The sequence below is a fragment of the Cotesia typhae genome, unplaced genomic scaffold (assembly GCF_013202065.1).
Source record: "Cotesia typhae breed Kobodo isofemale line unplaced genomic scaffold, CoteBio_Ctyphae scaffold_13, whole genome shotgun sequence".
Taxonomy (NCBI): Eukaryota; Metazoa; Arthropoda; class Insecta; order Hymenoptera; family Braconidae; genus Cotesia; species Cotesia typhae.
The window spans coordinates 5797137-5820447 of record NW_027423774.1 but is presented as its reverse complement, the minus strand read 5'-3'; the positions used below and the strand labels follow the sequence as shown (position 1 = coordinate 5820447).

At 28.4% G+C, this 23311-nt stretch overlaps 6 protein-coding genes across 8 annotated transcripts in view; 3 read left to right on the top strand and 3 right to left on the bottom strand.

The window, feature by feature from the left end:
* The window catches only part of LOC141534460 (uncharacterized), a 10075-nt gene extending 8094 nt beyond the window's left edge, over positions 1–1981 (bottom strand). The window contains exon 1 of the mRNA XM_074253820.1: positions 1886–1981. The gene's annotated coding sequence lies outside the window, so the exon portion shown is untranslated. The remainder of the gene's footprint in view (positions 1–1885) is intronic.
* The window catches only part of LOC141534461 (uncharacterized), a 12044-nt gene extending 3177 nt beyond the window's left edge, over positions 1–8867 (top strand). The window contains exons 1-2 of one of the 3 annotated variants that reach the window (XM_074253821.1): positions 6865–7315; positions 7931–8867. In XM_074253821.1, the coding sequence (XP_074109922.1) occupies positions 7996–8190 (195 nt within the window). In that variant the 5' untranslated portion in view covers positions 6865–7315; positions 7931–7995 and the 3' untranslated portion in view covers positions 8191–8867. Of the gene's footprint in view, positions 1–6864; positions 7316–7607; positions 7635–7930 lie in introns of those variants that run through there. The other 2 variants (XM_074253823.1, XM_074253822.1) reach the window with 2 other exon arrangements.
* Positions 851–23311, bottom strand: Dysc (whirlin protein dyschronic). Its single transcript, XM_074255188.1, has 12 exons — positions 23288–23311; positions 22648–22971; positions 20891–21123; positions 20500–20803; positions 14954–15016; positions 13813–13970; positions 13157–13235; positions 12876–12989; positions 5999–6202; positions 4492–4800; positions 4323–4401; positions 851–3123 (listed from the first exon to the last, which is right to left on the bottom strand). Exons 1-12 carry the CDS (start codon positions 23309–23311, stop codon positions 2981–2983), a joined length of 2034 nt encoding a protein of 677 aa, XP_074111289.1. The 3' UTR covers positions 851–2980.
* Positions 15332–16417, top strand: LOC141534459 (uncharacterized). The gene is made up of 3 exons (XM_074253819.1): positions 15332–15768; positions 15902–16098; positions 16270–16417. Exons 1-3 carry the CDS (start codon positions 15656–15658, stop codon positions 16401–16403), a joined length of 444 nt encoding a protein of 147 aa, XP_074109920.1. The 5' UTR covers positions 15332–15655; the 3' UTR covers positions 16404–16417.
* LOC141534458 (uncharacterized) lies at positions 16417–17255 on the top strand. The gene has a single exon (XM_074253817.1). It carries the CDS (start codon positions 16632–16634, stop codon positions 17253–17255), a length of 624 nt encoding a protein of 207 aa, XP_074109918.1. The 5' UTR covers positions 16417–16631.
* On the bottom strand, positions 18231–19438 carry LOC141534457 (uncharacterized). The gene is made up of 2 exons (XM_074253816.1): positions 18946–19438; positions 18231–18839 (listed from the first exon to the last, which is right to left on the bottom strand). The coding sequence occupies exons 1-2, from the start codon at positions 19135–19137 to the stop codon at positions 18231–18233; spliced, it is 801 nt and encodes a 266-aa protein (XP_074109917.1). The 5' UTR covers positions 19138–19438.

The window sequence follows — 23311 nt, the reverse complement described above, 5'->3', positions numbered from 1 at the left end:
TATACTAGTTACTATCTAAAAAAATTTTTTTCACTTAGTATAATCTAGGATGATATTCAGTGTCATCTTGTTTTTTCCGTGTACTAATGATAAACCCAACCATGAATTGTAGTTCTAATATAGTATGATGTTAATTTTTGATTCCTTGACCTCCTGTCAATACATTTTTAAAGCCGATGGTATACTTTTTTTGATATTTATTTTTTCTACAGGCTGGTTTTATAATACTTGATATTTTGAATTTTTTTATTGGCTATCCAGTTTAATACAAAAAATTTTTCTCTCATTTTTCATAATATTTTTAGCCTATATTTCCCTTCAGTCAATAAAAAACTACAAATATAAAGTATTATAAAACCAGTCTTTAGAAAAAATAAATATTAAAAGTTATCATTATTATTATCTTCATTAATTTTCATAATTATTATTATAAAAACTATATATAAAATTATAAAAAAAAATTTCTAGATTTTTATAGTTGATTTTTTCTTTATCAAATTTTTCAGAAATTAATTAATGAGAAGAGTAATTTTCTAAATAAATATAATAAATTATTTTCATAAGAATAAATTATAAATTTTGATATATATATATATATATATATATATATATATATATATATATATATATATATATATATATATATATATATATATATATATATATATTTTATAATTTTCAACACTTGATTTAATAATAATAATAACAATAATTAGACTCACCACAAAAAACAAAAAATTTATGACAAATAATAATTATAATAAATTTATCAATATTTTTTTTAAGTCAGTGTTTTTTATATTCCTCAATATTTTTATTACGATTATTAATATAACATATTCTCTGAATGTAAATAATTGTTTAACTTTATTTTTTTCTTTCATTTTACTAATTATAAATACATACATATACATATACATATATTCATAAAAATAACCAACACATAAAGCGATAAGGCATTGTCGGATATGCAGAAAAATAAATGAAAAAACAAATAATAAAATAAATAAATAAATATCTGCCTCCCCAGGTTAGCCGCTTATAAAAATATTTCATATTCTTATTATTTATTATTTTAATATTATTAAACATTTCACCCACTTAATATTTATAATTAGTATTTAATCAAGTTGTAATTTTATTAATATTTTATTTTAGCATTTATTTTTATTTTTATTTTTATATGTAAAGCAGTGCGAGTATCAGTGATTTTATTGTGCGTGTCAACTAAAAATTTTTGTAATCCAGTCCATTCATCCTTGTTTTTTTTTTTTTTTTTAAGTATTGATCACTGATTTAAAAGAAAAGAACATAATAATAATAATGATGACAATAATTACCGTTAACTTGAACGTATTTTTTATCCACAAGGATACTCATTCTCATTATAGTCTCAACGCTGCGTGACAATTACAATTTATTTGTTTTATCATTCATTCTTGATTTTTTTTTTTTTTTTTTACAATACACACAGAAAGAACAAAATTACACTGCATATTCTCCCAGATAATACTCAGTGTAATCTGTGGTGAAAAAAATTTCAGATAATATCAAATATAATCTGGATTATATTTGATATTATCTGAAATTTTTTTTCACCACAGATAACACTGAGTATAATACGGAAGAATATGCAGTGTAATTTTATTTTTTCCGTGCACTTGACTACTTAATTTAATTTTTTTCTCACAAATAAATAAATATAACTATTTATAATTAACTAAATAATTTAAACTAACACAATAATAGTTGAAAATGTTTGGCACATTGATCACACATTTGATACTTCAAAAAGTGTGTGTTTATTTTAAACTTAAAAATTACTTATCTAAACATATAATTTTATTATTAAATAATGATAATAATAAAAAAAAAAAAAATTTACCAAAGTAGTGCTCGATACCGTTGTTGTACACAATGTCTTTCACTTCTCTTCTACTTCTTGTTTTTATAATAATTTTTTTTTAAATCTCTATACTTGATATAAATGATATAATTATTAATTTACTTATTTTGCATAAAATTATTTATTTATAATAGGCAAGAAAAAAAAAAAATAAAATATACTAATTTTTTTTTTCTTCTAATTAATCAGTTATTTACATAAACATATATACTATATTATTTAAGCATCAACATTTCTTATAATTAAATTGCCATGACTTAATTAATTATTTATTATTTATACAACTTATATACTATATATATTAATGACAATTATAACAAGTAATATAAATAACAAATTCAACAAAGTTATTGACGTTGAAACTTAATTATCATTTAATCAACGGTTTTATGCATTAATCATTTCAAATAAATAATTATTCTTTTATCATATTAAGTAAGTGAGTATTTTAAGTAAACAAGTACCAAGTAATATGTAATTAAGTAATTAAGTAGTTGTTTTTGATATAAATTTTATTGAGGTCCTTGGAAGTAGTTTGGCACAATTGGCGACCTATTATTTTTATTTCATTAAATGGCTTTTGTTAATATTATTATTATTATTATTAATGTAATTATATATAATATATTATTTTATTTAATTATAAAAGCCCGATTTTAAATTTACATTTATGTTTAATATCATTTATATATGTTTGATATCAGTCGCCTCATTGCTTCGAAAGTCAATAAATAAATAAATAAATTAATTTATTTATTTAATAATCAGGCCTAAGCCAAATTTAAATTTACGGATATTTATTTAGTATTTAGTAATTATCCCACCCTCGTAAGCCGGTCTTGGAAACTTTAGATTTTATAAATAAATATTTGATAATATATAAAAAAAATTAATGTGATTATTAATATCAGGTCTCAGCTCCTTTGAGGTCATCTTTAAATATTAAAATTATAATCATTATAATAATAATGGTAATAATAATAATACCTCTGATATAACTATTAATAATAATTAATTGTTAATAAATTTGGAATTATATTACGGTGGTTCCGGCTCAGAGGTGGGAGATTCTTGCTACGCTTCCAAGAATATTAAAGCCGTAGGCTTTGGTTCTAAATTACTTTTTTTAGCCTCTACCACCAGGAACTCTATTTCATTTCGGTCACGTCTGGCAAATGATTCGGCGATAAGTCGTGCTACTTCTTGATGATGTAGTCCTAAAATAGATACATTTTATTTTATTTAGAAAATTTTTTTTATCGATAATAATAATATTAATAATACTTCTACAATTAATGATATTATTATACAAGATTTTTTATAAATCAAAAAATATAATAATAATTTATCTTATTAAGAAGATGAAAAAAAATTTTTTTTACTAAAATTTAGTGCCTTTTCAAGGTTTCATATCATTCTCACTGACAGTCAATTTATTAAGATAAGTATTTAAGCTGAATTCGAAAATGCATTATCTCTAGATACATATTTAAGAAATGACCTTGTATCTTGTGAACTATTGACATTTTTAAAGATATAAGCTCATTCCGATGTTACACTCATCGAGACCTTTCATTTGAGTACCCACATCATTTTTTCATATATTTTATATATTTATATATATATCATATATATCATATATATAAATATATCAAAAATACATGTGCGTACTCAAATGAAAGCTCTTAATGAGTGTAACTTCGGGATGAGCTTATATCTCTAAAAATGTCAGTAGTTAAGAAAGTATAGAGCATTTTAACAAATATCTAGTGAACCATTGACATTTTTAAAGACGTAAGCTCATCCCGATGTTATACTCATCAAGAGCTTTCATTTGAGTACCTACATATATTTTTCATATATACATATATATAATATATATAAATATATAAAATATATGAAAAATTGATGTGGGTACTCAGATGAAAGCCCTTGATGAGTGTAATATCAGGATGGGCTTATATCTTTAAAAACGTCAATATTTAAGGAAGTACAGTGCAATTTAACAAAAGTCATTATTTAAGAAATGACCTTGTATCTTGTAAAATATTTACATTTTTAAAGATATAAGCTCATCCCGACATTACACTCATCGAGACCTTTCATTGAATACCCACATCAATTTTTCATATATTTTATATATTTATATGTTATATATATAAATATATGAAAAATATATCAAAAATGCATGTGGGTACTCAAATGAAAGCTCTTGATGAGTGTAACATCGGGATGAGCTTATATTTTTAAAAACGTCAATATTTAAGAAAGTACAGTGCCATTTAACAAAAATCATTATTTAATAAAGCAAAATTTAATTTATTTATAGTTCACAAGTCACGGCAGTCACACAGTGACTGCAAGGTTGCTAGTAATAAATAAAAAATATTTCATGTTAAAAACCAAATAATTTTACCTTCAACTTTATTGCCATCAACTTCAAGTATCAATTGTCCAACTTCAAGACCACCAGCTTCAAAAGCAGCTCCATTATCCTTAAAAATAAAAATTAATCAATACTTATTATTTTATGTATTTAAAAAAAAAATAAAGATTACAAATTAAAATAAAAAAAAAACACTCACATGTATATTAATAATACGTGGTAATGGATGTTTAGTATTAGCACCGCCTTCAATAGCAATGCCTAGTATTGACTTAGTTTTTTTAACAGTAATACGTAAATTACCCTGATGATCTGGTACAACAAGAGCACCATCTTTTTGAAGTCTCTCCCCAATATCATTGCGAGATAATCTTTGTGCGCTGTGATGACGTCTTGGTGGTCCATTTCCACTTTGATTACCGGTGGTCCCACCCGATTTAGTGGCCCCTTCTTCCATTAATTGCGCTTCTTGCATATCAAAACTTCGAGACAATTTGTGCGCAAGCTCCTATTTTTATTAAACAACACCAGATCCCCCCCTAATTAATTATTATTCATACAATGCAAACTTAAAGTTTTTTATCAACAACAACAATAACAACAAATAATAATAATAATAATAATAATAATAATAATAATAATAATAGTAACAACAAAATAATAAGGCTTACTACTGTTTGTATTATTGCATTTAGAGTAATTTGTGCTTATTTATTTATTATATTTATTTTTTTATATTTATTATTATTGTTTATATTTTAATAAATAAGATTAATATTATTTTTAGTAATTAAATAGAATTGAAAAGTATGATAAAAAGTAGAAAAGTCAAGACATGCTTGCTGATAGAGATAATAATTATAATAATAATTTGGTAGGGTGTTTTGGTGCTCGGAGAGTGGTGGTGTTTAGATTTATATTTATTTAAAATTTATAATTATTAAATAATATAAATAAATAATAGTATAAATTATTTTTAGTGTATTAATAAAAAATTTATAATTAAAGCTTTGTGATATGATTTTTTGAAGTGCACGTTTTTATTCTTCAACTCTCAATAAAAATAATTGTTTTTTTTTTTTTTTTTTTTTGTAATGTGTTTTGTGAAAGCATGCCCAATACAAATCTAAATAATCGTGCTTTTAATTTTTATTTAATTAAAATATAAAATATTAAGTAATAATAATAATAATAATAATAATACAAAGAAGAAATAAAAATTTTAAAAATTAAAAAGAGTTGAAGAACTTTTTAGTGAACTATAAATGAATTAAGTGCAATTATTAAAAATTTTATTTTTATTTATCAATAATTTATTTGTTGATTATTATTATTATTAATTAAAAGAAATAATTGTTCTTGATAAATATTTACTAATTTAATCAGCATTAGATCTAGTTTTAATAGCAAAAATTAATTCTATATATTAACTCTAAGTACATGCAAAATCCGTTTTTTTTTTACCCCTTTTGTAATTGATTTTAAAAAAAAAATTTTTTTTTTATAATCAACAATATAAAAGTTATTTAAAAAAATTAAAATATAAAATTTAATCCGTAAGCGTGCGGTCCGTAATTAATTATAGAAAAATAGGTAATAAATGATAATTGATAATAATAATAATAATAATAATAAATGAGTGATGTGTTATTTAAAAAAAAAAAAAAAAAAAAAATATGTGCGGAAGTTCTTGGCTGTGAACTTACTAGGGGTCTGGCGCCCCAATACCAGGACTTGACACGTTGGGTAAGACCACCAAGAAGGTGTGATCTCCAACCACCGAAACCTCCTACACTTCCACCCTCCGAGCTCCTTTCTTCCCTTCCTTCTTCCTCATCCTCAGTATCGCGGTCGCGACGACCATTACCGATCATCTCGACGTCTCTACTCTCGCAAACGCCGTCGTTTTCCTATGCACACATTAAAAGAGGGCCAACCCACCAGTAACAATAATTATTATTATTATCATCTTCATCATTATTATTACTTGATTTTTTTTTTTTTTATATAATAGAAATTTAGATTTTTATTCAAATAAGAAGAATACTTTTTTTTCTTCTTCTAGCATTTAACTTTCCATTTTAGATTTTATTATTTTTATATGAATATTATTAATAGTAATAATTAAAATTGAATAAAGAAGAAATATTTATGTATATAAATTTTTTGATTTTTTGGAGTTGCATTAAAAAAGAGTTTTAAATAATTGACCTCAATATTTAAATAAAGTATCTTGTAGTTAAATCAGCACATAAAAGACATTTTAAAAACTTTCTCCGATTGACTTATACGGTTTTTTTTTCTTTACAGATAAATTATAAATAGAATTTCTTCCTTACAGAAATAATAACACTAACAATAATAATAATAATAATAATAATAATAATTGTGTCTTAAAATTTGACTTTTTGATAAAATTAAAAATTTTTGATGATATAATTATGTCATTATAAATCTCCAAAAAATAATAATAATAAATAAATAAAAAATATAAAACAATTTATAAAAATATAAAATTTAAGGTGAAAACTTGGCAACAGTGTAGCAAAACAATATTTCTCACTCACTTCCTAACTCCCTCACTGACTATAATTTTTTTTTTGTCTTATTTTATCATCCTGTAGGTTCATAATATCCTCTCAGTTATATTTATATACATCTTTGTTGGACAACTGTTGTTGCAACCATAATCGGTCCTTGTTTAGTTAAAAGTACCTGTGTTGTGTAGGTATCTACTATACAATATATACAATATAGAATAATAATATACAAACACAACACTCAACTGTTAAGTCAATTCACTCATGAGTCTCATGAGTTTTCAGTCTTCTATAGACTTTTCTCAGTTTAACATAGTGACACTAGTTACATCTTTTAATATTATTATTTTTTATTTTTTTATTATTTAATATTTATTTTTGTGTCTTTTTTATATATTATTTATAAATCAGTGTTTAGTTTTATTTTATTATTCACAAATTTTTATTTCATTTTTTTAATGATTGATTTAATTTTTTCCACTTGTAAGTATTTTATTATTATTATTATTATTATTATTATTATTATTATTATTATTAAAATAAATTAATTTAAATTTTAATATCCAAAAAATTAAAATAAAAAATTTACATTTTTTTCTTCTTTAAATATTTTATAAAAATTTTTAACTTATAATTTAAAATTAATAAATATTATTTTAATAGATCAAGTTAAATATATACATATATATAAAAGTAAACGTATAGCTGTATTTCCAATACGGTACACGATCTTGAGCCTGGGAAAATACATTATATATGTATAATATATATTCAACCGGTTTCACGTTTTAAGACATAAGTGGTTATAAAAAACATTCATCTTACTTTACTCTATCCATATATTTTTAAAAAAAATTTTATGACAACTTCTAGATTAAATATACTCTTGAAAATATTATTTAAAAATTTTTATTTACATAAAATTTTATGATACCAACATTGATAATTTTTTTTATTAATAAATTACAGGAAAAAAAATTTAAAATAATTTTCTAGATTTAATTTATTGTTAAAAAAATTATCAAATGTCTTGCAATGTCATAAAATTTGACAAAAATAAAATATTACATAATAATTAATTTTATTTTTTATTTCTAGAGTAAAAAATTGAGTAAAATAACTGTTGTTATTTTTATAATAATTAAAATAAATAAATAACAATAATGGAGTCATGGTTAAGCGATGTGCAACGAGTTAAAATTCCACGACCTAAATTCGGAAGTGGTAACTCTGTTAGACGATCTAATTCAACAATCCAGCACTGTGTGATACGTGTAGACACACATACGGCTAGACAGGTTCAAGACGTTGCTAAAGCCACCGAAGAATTGAGACAAGCCATTCAAGACAAACTTTAATTATTTAAACTTAATTTAATTATATTTATTATTTTATTATTATGCTACTGTACCTATTTTATAAATTATTTTTTATATAGAAATATTGATTACTTAATTTTTTTTTATGTACTCTTAAATTTGTAAATATTATTATAAAATTAATTTTTAATTAATAAATTTTATATAAATTAAATTTTTCTGTGATGAAAAAAAAAATTAAATATTTTATCCTAAGTGTCCTTTTTTTTTTTATTTATAAAAAAAATTCAAGTTGGAATAATAATGATAATAATAATAATAATAATAATAATAATAATAATAATAATAATAATAATAATAATAATAATAATGCGATGCTTGCTACGTGGCCTCCAAGCGGCGCATCGCGGGAAACGCAGACCATAACATCAGGTCTGTAGGCGAACGACGTAGCCCGTGCAGTGGGCCAACTACCCACTGCATGGAAATAACTGAGTTACCACAAGATACCAACTCAGAAGTGCTCCCCACAACCGGTCCTTTTCGGATGAGGACCATTCATCAGGTGGGAGGAGCACGCCGGACCCGATGAATGATGACGACCCTGGCGCCTTAAGGACTTACTTTAAGTGGACGGAGGAACTGAGAGTCGATCTCTTGGTGTGCTACCAACGTAGCGAGCCGGGGGTGAGCGGCTATATGGCCCGGATGCACACTCTTTGGAGTGATATGCATCCGGAGCTAGCGCATTTTACGCCCAAACACCTGCGTAATTATGCCGCTCATCTTCGGCGAAATAGAAGATCGCTTGTGCCGGACAGAAGGCAGTCTAATAGACTTTCCTTTCCGGCGCAACTACACCAAGAGCGACGCCGTTCCTCCTTGGACAACAACAATCCCTTTGTAGGACGGCAAGTAAGTATATCTAAAAAGATAACTTACTCCCAACAACAGCTTGACGCGGTAAACGAAGATCTCCGTGCAAACATCCTGGAGGATTCCACCCTGCTCACTGTGAGCCAGGTTGTGTATGGTGCAGCAGTTTCGGCTTTTCCGAGAGAGAGACAATGTCTCTCGATCGAGGCAAGGTTGAAACAGCGCATCTCACAACTTGGCTTGAAAATTGACATGTCCCGGAAACAGGTCTCCCGCATTCAGTGTGTGATTGAGTACGACACAACTCAAACACCATACACGCCCCGAATTCGGCGCATTGCTGCTGAACTTCGGTGGCGTCATCACACACTGAACAAGAGTACTCTTCATGTCATCAAGGAAGAGTCTCTTAATAAATTGCGGGCTCTAGTGGCTGCTAAAAAGTCATTAGAGAAAAGGCTGAAGCGGTTGGTCGACAACTCGTTGTTTCGATCCAGCCCTTCACGGTTTCTGACACCAAAGACCGATGTTACCGGGAATTATCCAACACCTGAGCGGGTGGAAGCTTTTGGACTGAGTTGTATGGAGATCAACCAAACGTGAACGCCAACACTCCAGCTCTGCACGACTTCAAAGTATTCTGTCGGGAACACCGTCGACAGAATGCTGATGAAGAGAGCCCTGCAGTCAGTGTGGATGAAGTTCGTTCAGCTCTAAATGGCAGCAAAAATTGGGCTGCCCCGGGACCAGACGGCATTAATGTCTTTTGGTGGAAGAAGTTTACTTCTACCCACCTCCATCTGGCCCGCATATTTACATCATACATTAGAGCTGACGATCCGATTCCGGACTGGCTTGTAGAAGGGCGAACCGTACTGATACCTAAAAAAGGTGACTTGTCTGACCCTAAGAATTTCAGCCCTATCACCTGCTTGAATGCGGTTTATAAAATTTTTACAAAAATTTTAAATAACCGTATCTTGCAGCAGATAGAGCCTGTATGGCAACAGATATATGAACAACGTGGCAGTAAAGAGGCCTGTCAGGTTGCAAGGAGAACCTGATAGTGGATCGATGCGTCTTACAAGATGCGATCTACTATCAACGCAACCTGTCAATGGCTTGGATTGACTATCGCAAGGCATTTGACTCAACTCCACATGAGTTAATTTTATATCTACTCAAATGCCTGGGAGTCAATCCCGAAATAGTGGAATGTATTCGGCGTACAATGCAGCTCTGGCGAACGCGATTTCACATTGGAAGTGGAAACGCATTGCACGTAACCGGAGTTGTAGAGTACAAACGAGGGGTCTTCCAAGGCGATTCCTTGAGCCCTCTGCTGTTTTGCATTTCACTGCTGCCTATATCTGTTGCTCTCCGTAAAACTCGTGGGTACTCTGTGGGGCCTCCGGGTGATCGAAAATATTCGATCACCCATCTGCTTTACATGGATGATCTGAAGCTATATAGTGCTGATGAAGATCATCTACAAGCAGCCCTCAACATCGTAGCAGAGTACACACGAGATGTCGGAATGTCTTTTGGGTTGGAAAAGCGTGCGGTCGTACATCTGGCGAGGGGTAAGTGCTCTGATACTGGTGATGATGTCGAATTAGTGGATGGGAGCGTCTTAAGCCAATTAGACGCCGGGGAGTTGTATAGATATCTAGGAATGGAAGAGCACCGCATGCATGCGGTCTCTGAAGTCCGAACAACTCTCCAGAGCGAGTATGTTAGGAGACTCCGGAAAATTTGGTCCTCCGAACTTTCCGGCAAAAACAAAGTCTCAGCTACTAACATGCTCGCTGTCCCAGTCTTACTATACTCTTTCGGTGTCCTGAAATGGACCCGAAAGGATTTACGAGATCTCGACATCAAAACCCGTAAGATCATTAATATGAATCGGAGCATGCACCCCAATTCATCAGTCGCCAGATTATACCTCTCCCGGTCCATCAGTGGGAGAGGTTTGCAGAGTTTGGAGCGGCTTCACGACCGTTTGGTCCTGGGTTTAACTCACGAAGTTGTCAATTTCACTGCAGACGAGGATGACTTTCTTATGCAAATTGTACATAAACATGAAAATGCGCATAAGGGGTCATTCTTGTATAAGGCAGCAATATATGCGGCAAGAACCCTTGGTCTTGGAGAAATAAACGCTCTTATGGAACTCCGAAAGGAGGAATTTAAGAGCGTCATCAGGAACGCCGAGGAAAAACTACTCCTTGGCGAACTGATGGACAAGTCCATGCACAGCGTGTTCTTTAAACACGTGCGTGATCATGGCTTGTCCATCCAGCTGACGTTTTCCTTCTTAAAGTCAGCGGGCCTGATGTCCGAGACTGAAGGGTTCATATTTGCCTGCCAAGATGGTGTCATTAACACTCTTGAGTACCGTAGCAAGGTGCTCCAGGTGCAGCTTCCGGACACGTCCTGTAGGAGGTGTAGACAACATCCGGAGACGCTTATGCACCTTTTGTCGGCATGTCCAGTGCTGGCGAGAGGTGCATATATCCAGCGTCACAATGCTGCCCTGAGAGTACTGTACTACTATCTTCGTCATTGCTACGGTATTGACGTGACACCAGTGCTGCCTTATTTGCCAGGAGATATTCCCCAGGTTGTTGAGAATGACAGTTGCAAAATTTATTGGAACATGCCATTTGCAACAACCCGGCGGATAGATCACAACAAACCTGATATTGTGCTCTTCGACAAGGCCACTCATGACATTTATGTCATTGAGTTCTCGGCCCCGGCTGAATACAACATCTCAGCCAAAGAAGAGCACAAAAGACAAATATATCAGGATCTCCTGTTTGAAATTGGTAAACTTTACCCAGGTTACCGTGTCAAGCTTGTCGTCCTGATTGTTGGCGTCCTAGGAGGGATGAAGCAGTCTTTTGTATCCTCACTTGCCAAAGTTCCAGCTTGCTCATCAAAAGCTGAGTTCTTGGCAGTTAGGATGCAGAAGGCTGTTTTACTTGGTTCTCTCCGTCTCTTAAGGGAAATGACTTTGGCCTGCTGTGATCACTAACCGCCTTGTTGTGCGGAGTGGTCCAGCAGTAACGGACGGAGCTCAGGCTGGGCCCTCGGAGAATCGGACTCCGGGGATAACCCCCCTGAGCATTTAATAACAAAATAATAATAATAATAATAATAATAATAATAACAAACTCTCTCGCTTTCCACATTCAACTTACTCGAACGAATCGCGAAAAATATTGTTAATTTCACCTTGAGGTATATTATTATAAATAATACATAATTATTTAAAATATATTACTATTATTTATCATGAAAGACTATTCTGAAATTTATTTTTAAATTTTAAATAAAGATATTTTTTTTTATTTAAAATTTTTTTTTAAAAAATCCCATTGCATGTTTAAAGTTGGCATGTTGCAGGAAGTTTGAATAATGATATGTATAAAAGAAAATTATAATTTACATGTGAAAAATAAAATAAAATAATTATGCACGACTATGAACCCTGAGCAGAAGTATTTAAATTTTTTTTTTTTTTTTTTTTTAAGTTTTTATAATCTTACTTTTTTTATCTACTTGTTTTAATTTAATCAACAACACTACCTAATGGGTAATAACTAACAACATATTTTTAAACTATCACAGGTTTAAATAAACAGTAAAATTATTATTATTTTAATTTAATAAGCTATTATTAACAATAAATATTGAAACTTACTAATAACGTCTATAACAAACTCTACTAATTTAATTTAATGAGACGATGGGCGCAGTTTCTATTAATATATTTGATAATTTATAAAAAAATAATACTAATAATTATAATAAAAAAAATTTATTTATTTTAAATAACTTACCAAATTATCTGGATACAAATTATGATGAGAAGAATAGTCTCGTTGATTACTTCTTGATCCTCCGGGTGAACTATGCCTTCGACCTCTGTCGTTATCAATTTCATCATCATAATCCTAAAAAAAAAAAATTAATAATTTATGTATTTTATTTTTGATATTTATTGATAGGTAAATTAATAAATTGTATGTAATTGTTTTATCTCGCGCGACTTTAAATATTATGCAAAAAATTTATTTTATTCCCAACTTGTCTCTGCCTTTAAATTGTCATTTTATTGTACCTGATTGTCGTACTCGTCATCATTAGAAAGTGTAAGGTCAGATGTGGCGACTTGATGTTGTGTACGTCTGCATCCAGCCCTGGAAGATCCAAAATTTTCCAACCTCATCCTTAAATTATTTTTTTCTCACTTATATTTTTTTCGAGTTTCTCGTGAATAAATTTTTTTATTTTTTTTTAATTAAGTTTAATAAAATTTTATAATTGATAAATAATAGAGCAAATTTTCGCGGCAATTTTCAAATAATAGGGCAAATTTTCGCGGCATTTTCAAATAATAGGGCAAATTTTCGCGCCAATTTTCAAATAAATAGTTCAAATTTTTAAAATTACAGCGAAAATATTGGTCTTTTCTTTTTTTTTTGTAAAATTAAATTTAAAACAATTTTTATCACGATTAATATTTTTGCCACAATATAAATAATTAGAATAATTTATTATAAATTATTATTTTAAATTTGAGGCAAAAATATTTTGCTACTAATTAAATTATTTTATTATTATTTTATAATTGATAATAAATTCAAGAGATTCTCGATAAAATTAAATTATTTTAAAGTAAAATTTTAGATTAGTAATTATTGAAATAATAATAATAAATAAATAAATAAAATAAATAATTATAATAAATAAAAAAAAATAAGTGTATTGTCGGACCTCGTACGAGGCATGTCAGAACCAAGACCGCTGTCCTCACTCGGGGATCTGTGTTCCTGGTTATCTCGAGGTGGTAGTGGACCAGTGACACCCAATGGGTCTCCCTCCAAATCCATCAGCCGTCCTGGACGACAGGATGAACTGCTTTGAACACCCCTCTAAGGCAAATCATAGACACAACTGGTATGAAAGGCACCTGCCTCTCCCCTTGCGTTTTGTTTCACACTTATTTATTATAATTATTTTTTTTATTTTACTTTTCTTCAATCTCTAAGTTTGCATGAGCTTTCATTGAGCTTTCATTTTTATTAATTCTACATTATTAAAGTCGCGCGAGAAATATTTAATTTAAATACGCGGCAACAAAATAAAAGGTCAGCAAAGCTCAGGCAAACTCGAAAAAAGAAAATAAAAAAAAAATTTTTTAAAAAAAAGAAAATAATTTTTTTTTTTTTTTAAAGTAATTGATTGGAAAATTGTTAAAATTTATTTTCAGGATTTAGCAGGATTAAAAAAGCACAAAATAATTTATGTATTAATTAATTGTGTGTATGTTTAAATATGTTTGTATAAATTGAAATAGATAATTATGAAATAGCAGTAAGCACTAGCAAGCGTAATTAAAAATAAAATATTAATCAATTAAATTTTATTTAAAATATAAAGCTAATTTTGATTAAAAATTTTCATCATGTAACATTCACTAAATCATTTTCTAAATAAAATAAAAAAAATTAGTCACAATTTTATACAATTAATAATATTTTTATTATTTAGAATTTTTAATTGAAACTAAAAAAAAACAATAATCAATTATTCTTTTTTATATAATATAAATATATTTTAAAGTAATCGTTGTATATTGCATTGATTAAAAATTTTTGTTTATGCGTGTACAAGTAATAAAATGTATATTAGTAAAAAAAGAAGTATATATGTAATTGATGTACTGTGCATTGTGTATTGTGTACAAAGAGACAGAGAAAGACAGAAACAAGAAAGGAAATCTAGTCTTTAATTTATTTAATCTACTGGTTATTATTGATAGTGAGTTAAGAAGGAGTTAATTATTGTTATTATATTAACTTTAATTATTTTCATAATTTTATTTTTAATGTAATTAATATAAGTAAAAACTTACCGTTAAATCATGTATCGAAGGTGTTACAATAAGATCTGAATGTGCTCTGTCGCCTTTCTGCCGCTATGAAGAATAATAATATTTAAAAGAAATAAAAATTTTGTAGTGAGTGTACAAAATTACACTGCATATCCTCCCATATTATACTCAGTGTTATCTGTGGTGTTATCAGATTATATTAAATTATTTTTGTATTATACTCAGTATAATCTCCAATTGGGTATTTGCATGATTTTGATATTCATAAGCTTTTGATATTTTTACATTCTATATAATTTTTTAAAATTTTTGGAAGAAAAATAATTTCGATTTTGTTCTTAAAAATTTAAATAATTTAATAAATAAAAGTGGTCCTAAATTACATAAAAGTCACGTGATGTAAAACGTGATGTAATTGGTGTGACGTCATTGTGCTGTTTGTAGCGCGTATATTTGAATGAACATTTAAAGTCATGTATAATATTTTACATTGCTAAAAAACTTAAAGTTAAGTTTTTTTTAATTTTAAGTTTTATACATCCTATTTTTAATGCTAGATTTTGTTGAAAATAATTAAAAGTGAAATAAATTTTTGTGAAATGTTTTTTTAAATTTAAAGTGAATGTGTTTGGAGGTTATGAACATGTCAATGTTGTTATACTAAGACTTTTGAGAAGCATCAGTTCAACAGTGTAGTTTGTGATTATCAACGAATTAATAAAAATGCCTCGGCGAAAAGTGGATCCTGGTTTTAGTGAAGCACCTTTAGTTGCAACTTATCTCGCTACAAACTCTGATTTTGTATCAGCAGAAATGAAAGGAACAAAAGCTAGCATGTTCGTATATTTTAATACAGCTGTTTATTTAGATATTAGTTATAAATAAATCGGTACTTTTTTATCAACAAGTTCATTAAGTATTCATTAGCTGTTACATAAATAATATTTATTTTAATATTTTGAATTATAGATCTGGGAGAAAGTCATATGGAGATGCAGCCATTGAATATGTACAAATTAAGCTTCAGGGACCTGAATGTACTCTCAAGTGTCTTATTTGTCCTGAACACAGAGTACATAATAAATCATATAGAGTGACTGTAGTTATAAATATTGTTGATGAAGAAATTTTATTGATTCAGTGTCATGATTGCGCCGCATCGTCAGGTAAATAAAATAATTTAACAATATTCAAGTAATAAAATCATTGCGGTTATTGTTTGTTTCATAATTTCCTGCATAAACATTCATATCTAATACACACGTTATATAATATGTTAAAATAAATATTTTGATAATATTATAACCAATAATCACTTCTTGTTATACCTTTTTTAGGTGGATGTAAGCACTCAATCGCGTTTTTAATGTGGCTACACAGACGATCGGAAGAACCATCTCCAACTGATGTTGAATGTTACTGGCGTAAATCAGTTTTATCTCAAGTTGGGTCAGCAATCAAATTCATTTGAGTGACAGATTTTGATTCTGAGACAAATATTACTGCTGTACCTAAGTCTTTCAATACTTTGCAAGAATTTGTCAATAGAACAAAACAAAAAAACGTACAGAGCCAAATCTTGAAGTATTTCATCTCTGAGAATACTGAAAAAAGCCTCTCAATACACAATTTATTAGTGGACTTTATTAATTTAGGAGGAACATTATGCGATAATTTTATACAATTTAGTGCAAATCGAATGTCTCCTGACTTGTGTGATAATATAGAAAAGGAAACTCAATACCAAGCAGATTGTGATCTTTGGTTTTCATTGCGGTATGGACGAATAACAGCGTCGAAAGCTTATGAAGCATCCCGCTGTAATACATCTAATGGAACGTTAGTAGAGTTGCTAGTTGGAGGTCAAAAACTACGCAATACAAAAGCTATGGAACGAGGTAAAGAACTGGAAGCTACAGTTTTACAACAAGTTGAGCAAAAGTTGAAGCGTAAATTCCAAAAGTGTGGTTTATTCTTATCCCAAAATCACCCGTACTTAGGAGCTTCTCCAGATGCAATAGATGACGAATTCGTGGTAGAAATTAAATGCCCGACGTCTCAAAAAAGCTTTCGCACTTATATTGACACTGACAATTACAATAAAATTGCAATGAAATATTTTATTCAAATGCAAATGCAAATGCTTTTCACAGGAAGAAATAAAGCAATGTTTATCGTAGCAGACCCAACTTTTGAAGAAACACGGCAATTTAAATCTATTATTATCGATTATGATTCACAAGTAGTTGAAAAATTACTAAAAGACCTAAGTAAATTTTGGAAAAATTATATTTTCAAGCGTTTATTTAATTCATTGAAATAAATTAAATTATTTAATAAAAAAAAATACAAAAATTGAATTCTTAATATAAATATTACATTTTTATTGAACAACAACTTTTAAAACTTATGTTTTTTTGATCAATGGTCCTTGTAGATTAGTTAAAGCTGCGGCGATTGTCATTATATTATCCATCTGTGGAATAAGTTTAGAATTTACACATGAATGAGGTTCGCAAATTTCAAATTCTCGTATTCTTCTTGTTAATCTTTCAATGTGAATACGGAGACTCGCGATTCGTTTTGTTGCTAACACTTCATCATGATTTGGTTGCTTCTCAGAACTTACTGTTGGTGGTCTAATTAATGTACATTTTTTTTCAACTACAAAATTTTCTATGTGTTTGAAGCCTCTATCAGCCAGTATAGCAGCGCCTGGTTTTAAACAATCCAAATATCCAGATTGAGAAACTATTTCAGCATCCGATATTCTACCACCGAATCCAGGTGAAATAAAATTAACTATGCCATCAGGTGTACAAGAAATTAAATATTTGACCGTATTGCATTTTTTGTATTCAGACCAGGTTAATGATTGTTTAACAGGATCTGTTGACTTTTCAATTTCAATTTCTAAACAATCAATGATTGATTCTACTGCTGCATAACGGCTTCGGAAACTTATTGGCAACTGAAGTTTAATTCTTGCTGATGGAGGCCATATAATAAAGTCTTTTAGATATTCTGCCATGACTGGCAAAGTCTTAGTAAAGATACGACTTATATTAGAAGTGGACATTCCAAAATCATCAGCTAAAATCGCAAAACTCTCATTCAATCTTATTTTTTTTAACGTAATAAATATATCAATGTCACTTAAATTAGCCATACGTAAAATATCGATAATATCCATGCAATCACTTGGAATCCCGATGTATTTACGAGGTGACAGCCGAATTCTTTCAAATGTTTGCTTTAAATTACGCTTCTGAAATTCTTCTTGTTGAAATGCATTTTTCTACTCATTTTCTGTACTTCCATTTGATGTTAAAAAATTATCTGATGAAGTAGGGAATGAACTAGCCGTTGTGTTAGAAGATAAATTCGTAGTATTAGGTGAAGGATTCAATAATTGATCATTATTAGCTGGTTGAGAAATAAAATTATGCGCATTTATATCATCAACCAACTGCTCAATTGGAGATGATGAACGATCTTTAGTCACAGGTTTACATTGAACTTTTACACTTCTGTATGAACTCCTTATTTTTACTTGGACACCAACATGGAGTTTTTGACCTCCAGTGGCAGGGGGATCGTCACAAACATTGGATTTATTCTTTTGAAAATCTTCTGGTGTATTGAAATTTGATAGATCAGAATGTAAATCGTCCATTATACCTCCTAAGTCTTGATCCAGCCGTAACTTGGCAATATTTAGATCCATTGCTTCAGTACCTACTTTATCAACTTTCATTGAAGGAGCTTGAGGATTCTCTCTACTTCCATCACCCATGCTTAATGATTTTGATTGCTCAATAAATTTATGAGGTATAACATTATTCCTGATACGTTTGTTACCACCAACCATTGTCCATTCTAGCCAATTTTCTAAATCCACTTTGAGCTAAAATGAATAAAATTCAACATCAATTCATGCAATGAGACGAAAATCACAAATTTAGGTTATGATTTTATGTAAACATTAAAATAAATTTTTAATAAATACTTACGTCAAAATGATTTTCACAACAATAAACCCGAGTTGATGATGAATAATGAGTTTTATTTCCACATGCATCTAACCAATTTTTCCGTTTAACAGAATTTAATGGAACATTTATAAAAATTTTTTCTAGTGTCGATTTACCAGTATTTCTACACGTTGGAACTATACACCAATAAAACTCATTTTTTGACGACATTTCGAGTAATTAAATAATTTTATTTTATTATAAACAACACAACCAGATCTTTTTTTAATCAATCACAATTAACACAACAATTGTTTACACCTGCTACGTGTTTACAAGAGATTGGCGCTTAAAATTTCAAATGAAATAAGCACTATGACGTCACATACACGAGATGGAGCTACTTATTCATTTAAATATCTGCTTTTTTTTTATTTATTAAATTATTTAAATTTTTAAGAACAAAATCGAAAAATTTTTTTTCCAAAAATTTTAAAAAATTATATAGAATGTAAAAATATCAAAAGTTTATGAATATCAAAATCATGCAAATACCCAATTTGACCAAGTAATTTTTCTGGTTATACTACGTAAGATTACACTGGATATAATCCGAAAAAATATCCCGTATAATTTGAATTATACTCAGTAGAATTTTGGATTATATAATTTTTTCAAAAATTGTAATATTCAACTTATTTCTTTTTTAATTTATAAAATTTTTTGAAAATTTGTAAAATTTGTGATAATTAAATTTTTTTTTTAAATTGTTCATTTTTTCAAAAATGCAATGCATTGCATGGATAGAAAATATTCAAGGAGCATTTAAGCACAATTTTTCTGATAATTTGCGGTTGAAAAATTTTTGGTAAATATTTTCAAGTCACCATTTTAATTTTTAATTTTTTTGAACGAAATTTCTACTTTATTTTATCGAAATATTTAAAAAAAAAATTCAAAATTTAAAAAAAATTGATTACCACAATTTTCACAAATTTTTTAAATTTTCAAAAAAAATTTATCAATTCCAAAAGAAAAAAGTTGAATATCACAATTTTCGAAAAAATTGTATAATCCAAGATTCTACTGAGTATAATTCAAATTATACAGGATATTTTTTCGGATTATATCCAGTGTAATCTTACGCGGTATAACCAGAAAAATTACTTGGTCAAATCGGAGATAACACTGAGTATAATACAAAAATAATTTAGTATAATCCGGATTATATTTGATATTACGGCTGCCCAATTTTAAAACACAGCAACTGTAAAATTTTTTCAGTATTGCTGCATTTCTTATAACTTTTAGACCTTGATTTCAAGTAATTTTTCTTAAAAATATTTATATCCAAGTATTTTTTATTAATAAATCAAATTTTTTATCAATTTGGCGCGCAAACTTTTTTTAAATAAAAAAACATTTTTAAAAATCTTCAAATTGTCAGTTACTGTGTTTTGAAATTAAGCAGCCGATTATCTGAAATTTTTTTTCACCACAGATTACACTGAGAATAATATAGGAGGATATGCAGTGTAATTTCGTTCTTTCTGTGTAGAAATAATTAATAAATATTTTAATATTTAATCTTACTCTGGCTGAAGAAGAAGCTCTTGGCCGATAAACAAGCTCATCAAATATTGCTCGATCTTTACTGTCAATAACTTCACGTAATTCTGTTAATAGCGTTAATTTTTCTTGCGTATTGAGTAAATCAGCAAGATTAGCAACAAGATCTTGAATATTTAATCTTCGAGTTCTATAATCACCAATTAATTGAGTTAATGCAACACGTTCACTTCGCGCTAAAACGACACGCGCTTTTTCTTCTACCATTGAGGCTGTTGCTGATGATAGTGTGTGCACTCCACGATGCTTCCATTCATTTGTATTTGTTCTATAAATATAAATATTAAATTAATTCTAGTCCACATAAAAATCCTTAATAAATAAATTAAAAAAAAAAAAAAAAAAAAATACTTACGGACTAGGTGGATTATTATTTCCAGGACTTGATAAAATAGATTGCGGATCATGATCAGTGTTTGGATACCTTGGTACAATAATTGGTCTACTTGTTGTACATGAATGTGGTACTTTACCGACATCTCTTATTATTAAGCTCATACGTTTATTTGTTTTGAGTATTTCTACAGCTTCATCATGCGTTGCTTCTTCAAAACTTGTACCATTTACTTGAATTATTTGATCACCTACCTATAAAAATAATAAATTTAATATTATTATTTATTTTAATAACAAAATTTTTATTATAAGCTAAATCAATCATTTGATTTAATTTATAAAACTTCAATAAATATAATATTATCAAAAATCTATCTACAAAGTTTAGAATTTAGAAAAAAATCAATGAAAAAATTAAAAATTTTAATTTTTAATACAAAATTGAGTTTTTAAAAATAATAATAAAATTTTAAACAATAAAAACAATAACTTGAATGTTTTGAACAATTTATGATTACTAGCAACCTGCAGTCACTATGCGACTGCCGAGATTTACGAATTATAAATAAGAAAGCTTTGGCTTTATGATTTTTTTTATATTTATAATCACACTAATAGTTTGGGTCCTTTTAAATAAATTTTAAAAATAATAGTCCTATCACAGGATCAATTATAAATAATTTAATAGACAAATGTGACCGATCAAATTTATAGAACTATTAAAAAACTATTAAAAACTCCTCCAAAACCTTAACATAATAAATTAACTCCTAAAAAATATGTAAAACCAAAAGGCACTGATTCTTATCAAGACCTTTCTGATGATACCAAATTAAACTATAAAAATTTTTTTAAAAATACTATTATGCTCGTCACAAAATTTTCCTTTTATTTTTTTCTCAATTATTTAAATCATAAAAACTGTCGCTAAAAAATATCAAACCCTATTTACGATAAAGATTTACCCGTTACTAAATTTTTCTCAGATGTATTTTTTAAAAACACTATTTTTTTACATCTAAATTAATAATCTATAATAACGTAATATTGTTAATTACCAAATATCGTCAACTTAATCATTTATTTATTTTATAAATGCTGAGATCTACCTTGAGTATCATGACATTAGTTAGTTATAATATTTATCGAGTTTTTTTAAGTAATTTTTAAGCTTGTTTAATTTAACTATGTATCTTTGTTTGTGACTACATAACATAAAAGTTAGCTGTTATTTGATTATTTTTTAATTTTTTTAACAAATAAATTAAACAATAAATTTAACAAATAAATTTGCTCCAAAAAAATTGCATTTGTAGTTTTTAAAATTTTTTTTTTGTAAATTTTCTTTGCCATAATTTATTTGTTACAAAAATTCTTAAGATTATCAACTATCTGCTAAATTAATTTTCATTGTGACTACTTAAAATTATCTTTAAAAAAAAAAAAAAATTTCTTAGTCTCTTAATTATATAAATTAATTATTTTTTTGACATATAACTCCATTGACGTGTACAAAAAAAAAAAATAAATAAATAAAAAAATTTTTTTTATCACTAAATTTGAATCTATTTATAACTACTTCAAAAATTTATCATAATAAATAAAATATTTTAGAAAAGCATATGAAAAATTGAAAAGACACAACTTCAGGTCAAGACCTTTCCAACGATACTAAATTTAATTTAAAAACCCATTTTATCATATAAATATACTGGCCACAAAATTTTACTTATTCTTTTAATAATAAAGATTATTAATAAAAATATCAATATTTACCAAAAGGCCAGCACGATCAGCAACACTATCTTTATCAACACCAGTAACATAAATTCCTAAACCATACTCTAATCCCCCACGTATCATCAGACCCAATGATTGTCCGGGTTCAATGCAAAGTTCAACTTTGCGAGTTCGCGATCCATATCGTGAGTCATGTGGATGTAAAGGCGGCGGTGACGCCGGACGACCCTGACGATCCATCCACGAACAAGATTGTTGTCTTCCCGATCCAGTTGTCCATATCGGATGACCTCCCCGACATCGCGGATCCAATGCCGGTCCACGTACCGTCATACTCAGTGTTCTGCATGACTTTAGCATCTGTTAAAAAAATTTTTTCTTCATTAGCATTAAATTGAAAAATAAAAATTCTTACGTTGAAGATTAAAAAGCTTGAGCTTTATATATATAAAAGAAGACAATGCTTCGTAAATAGTGAAGAAGTTTAAGTACATGTAGCAAAATGACGCAATAATATCCCCCACACGAATATCGATCGTCCAGGCTACTGCTGCCCGTGACGTCACATCCTGCCTATTTATCCTTGACCTGACTCCAATCCCTGTCTATAGTTAGTTAATATCTTCTCCAATCTTCTCTCCCTCGACTACCAACAAAATCTTTCAAGTAAATTTACCCCAATACTCCAATAGTTATTCAT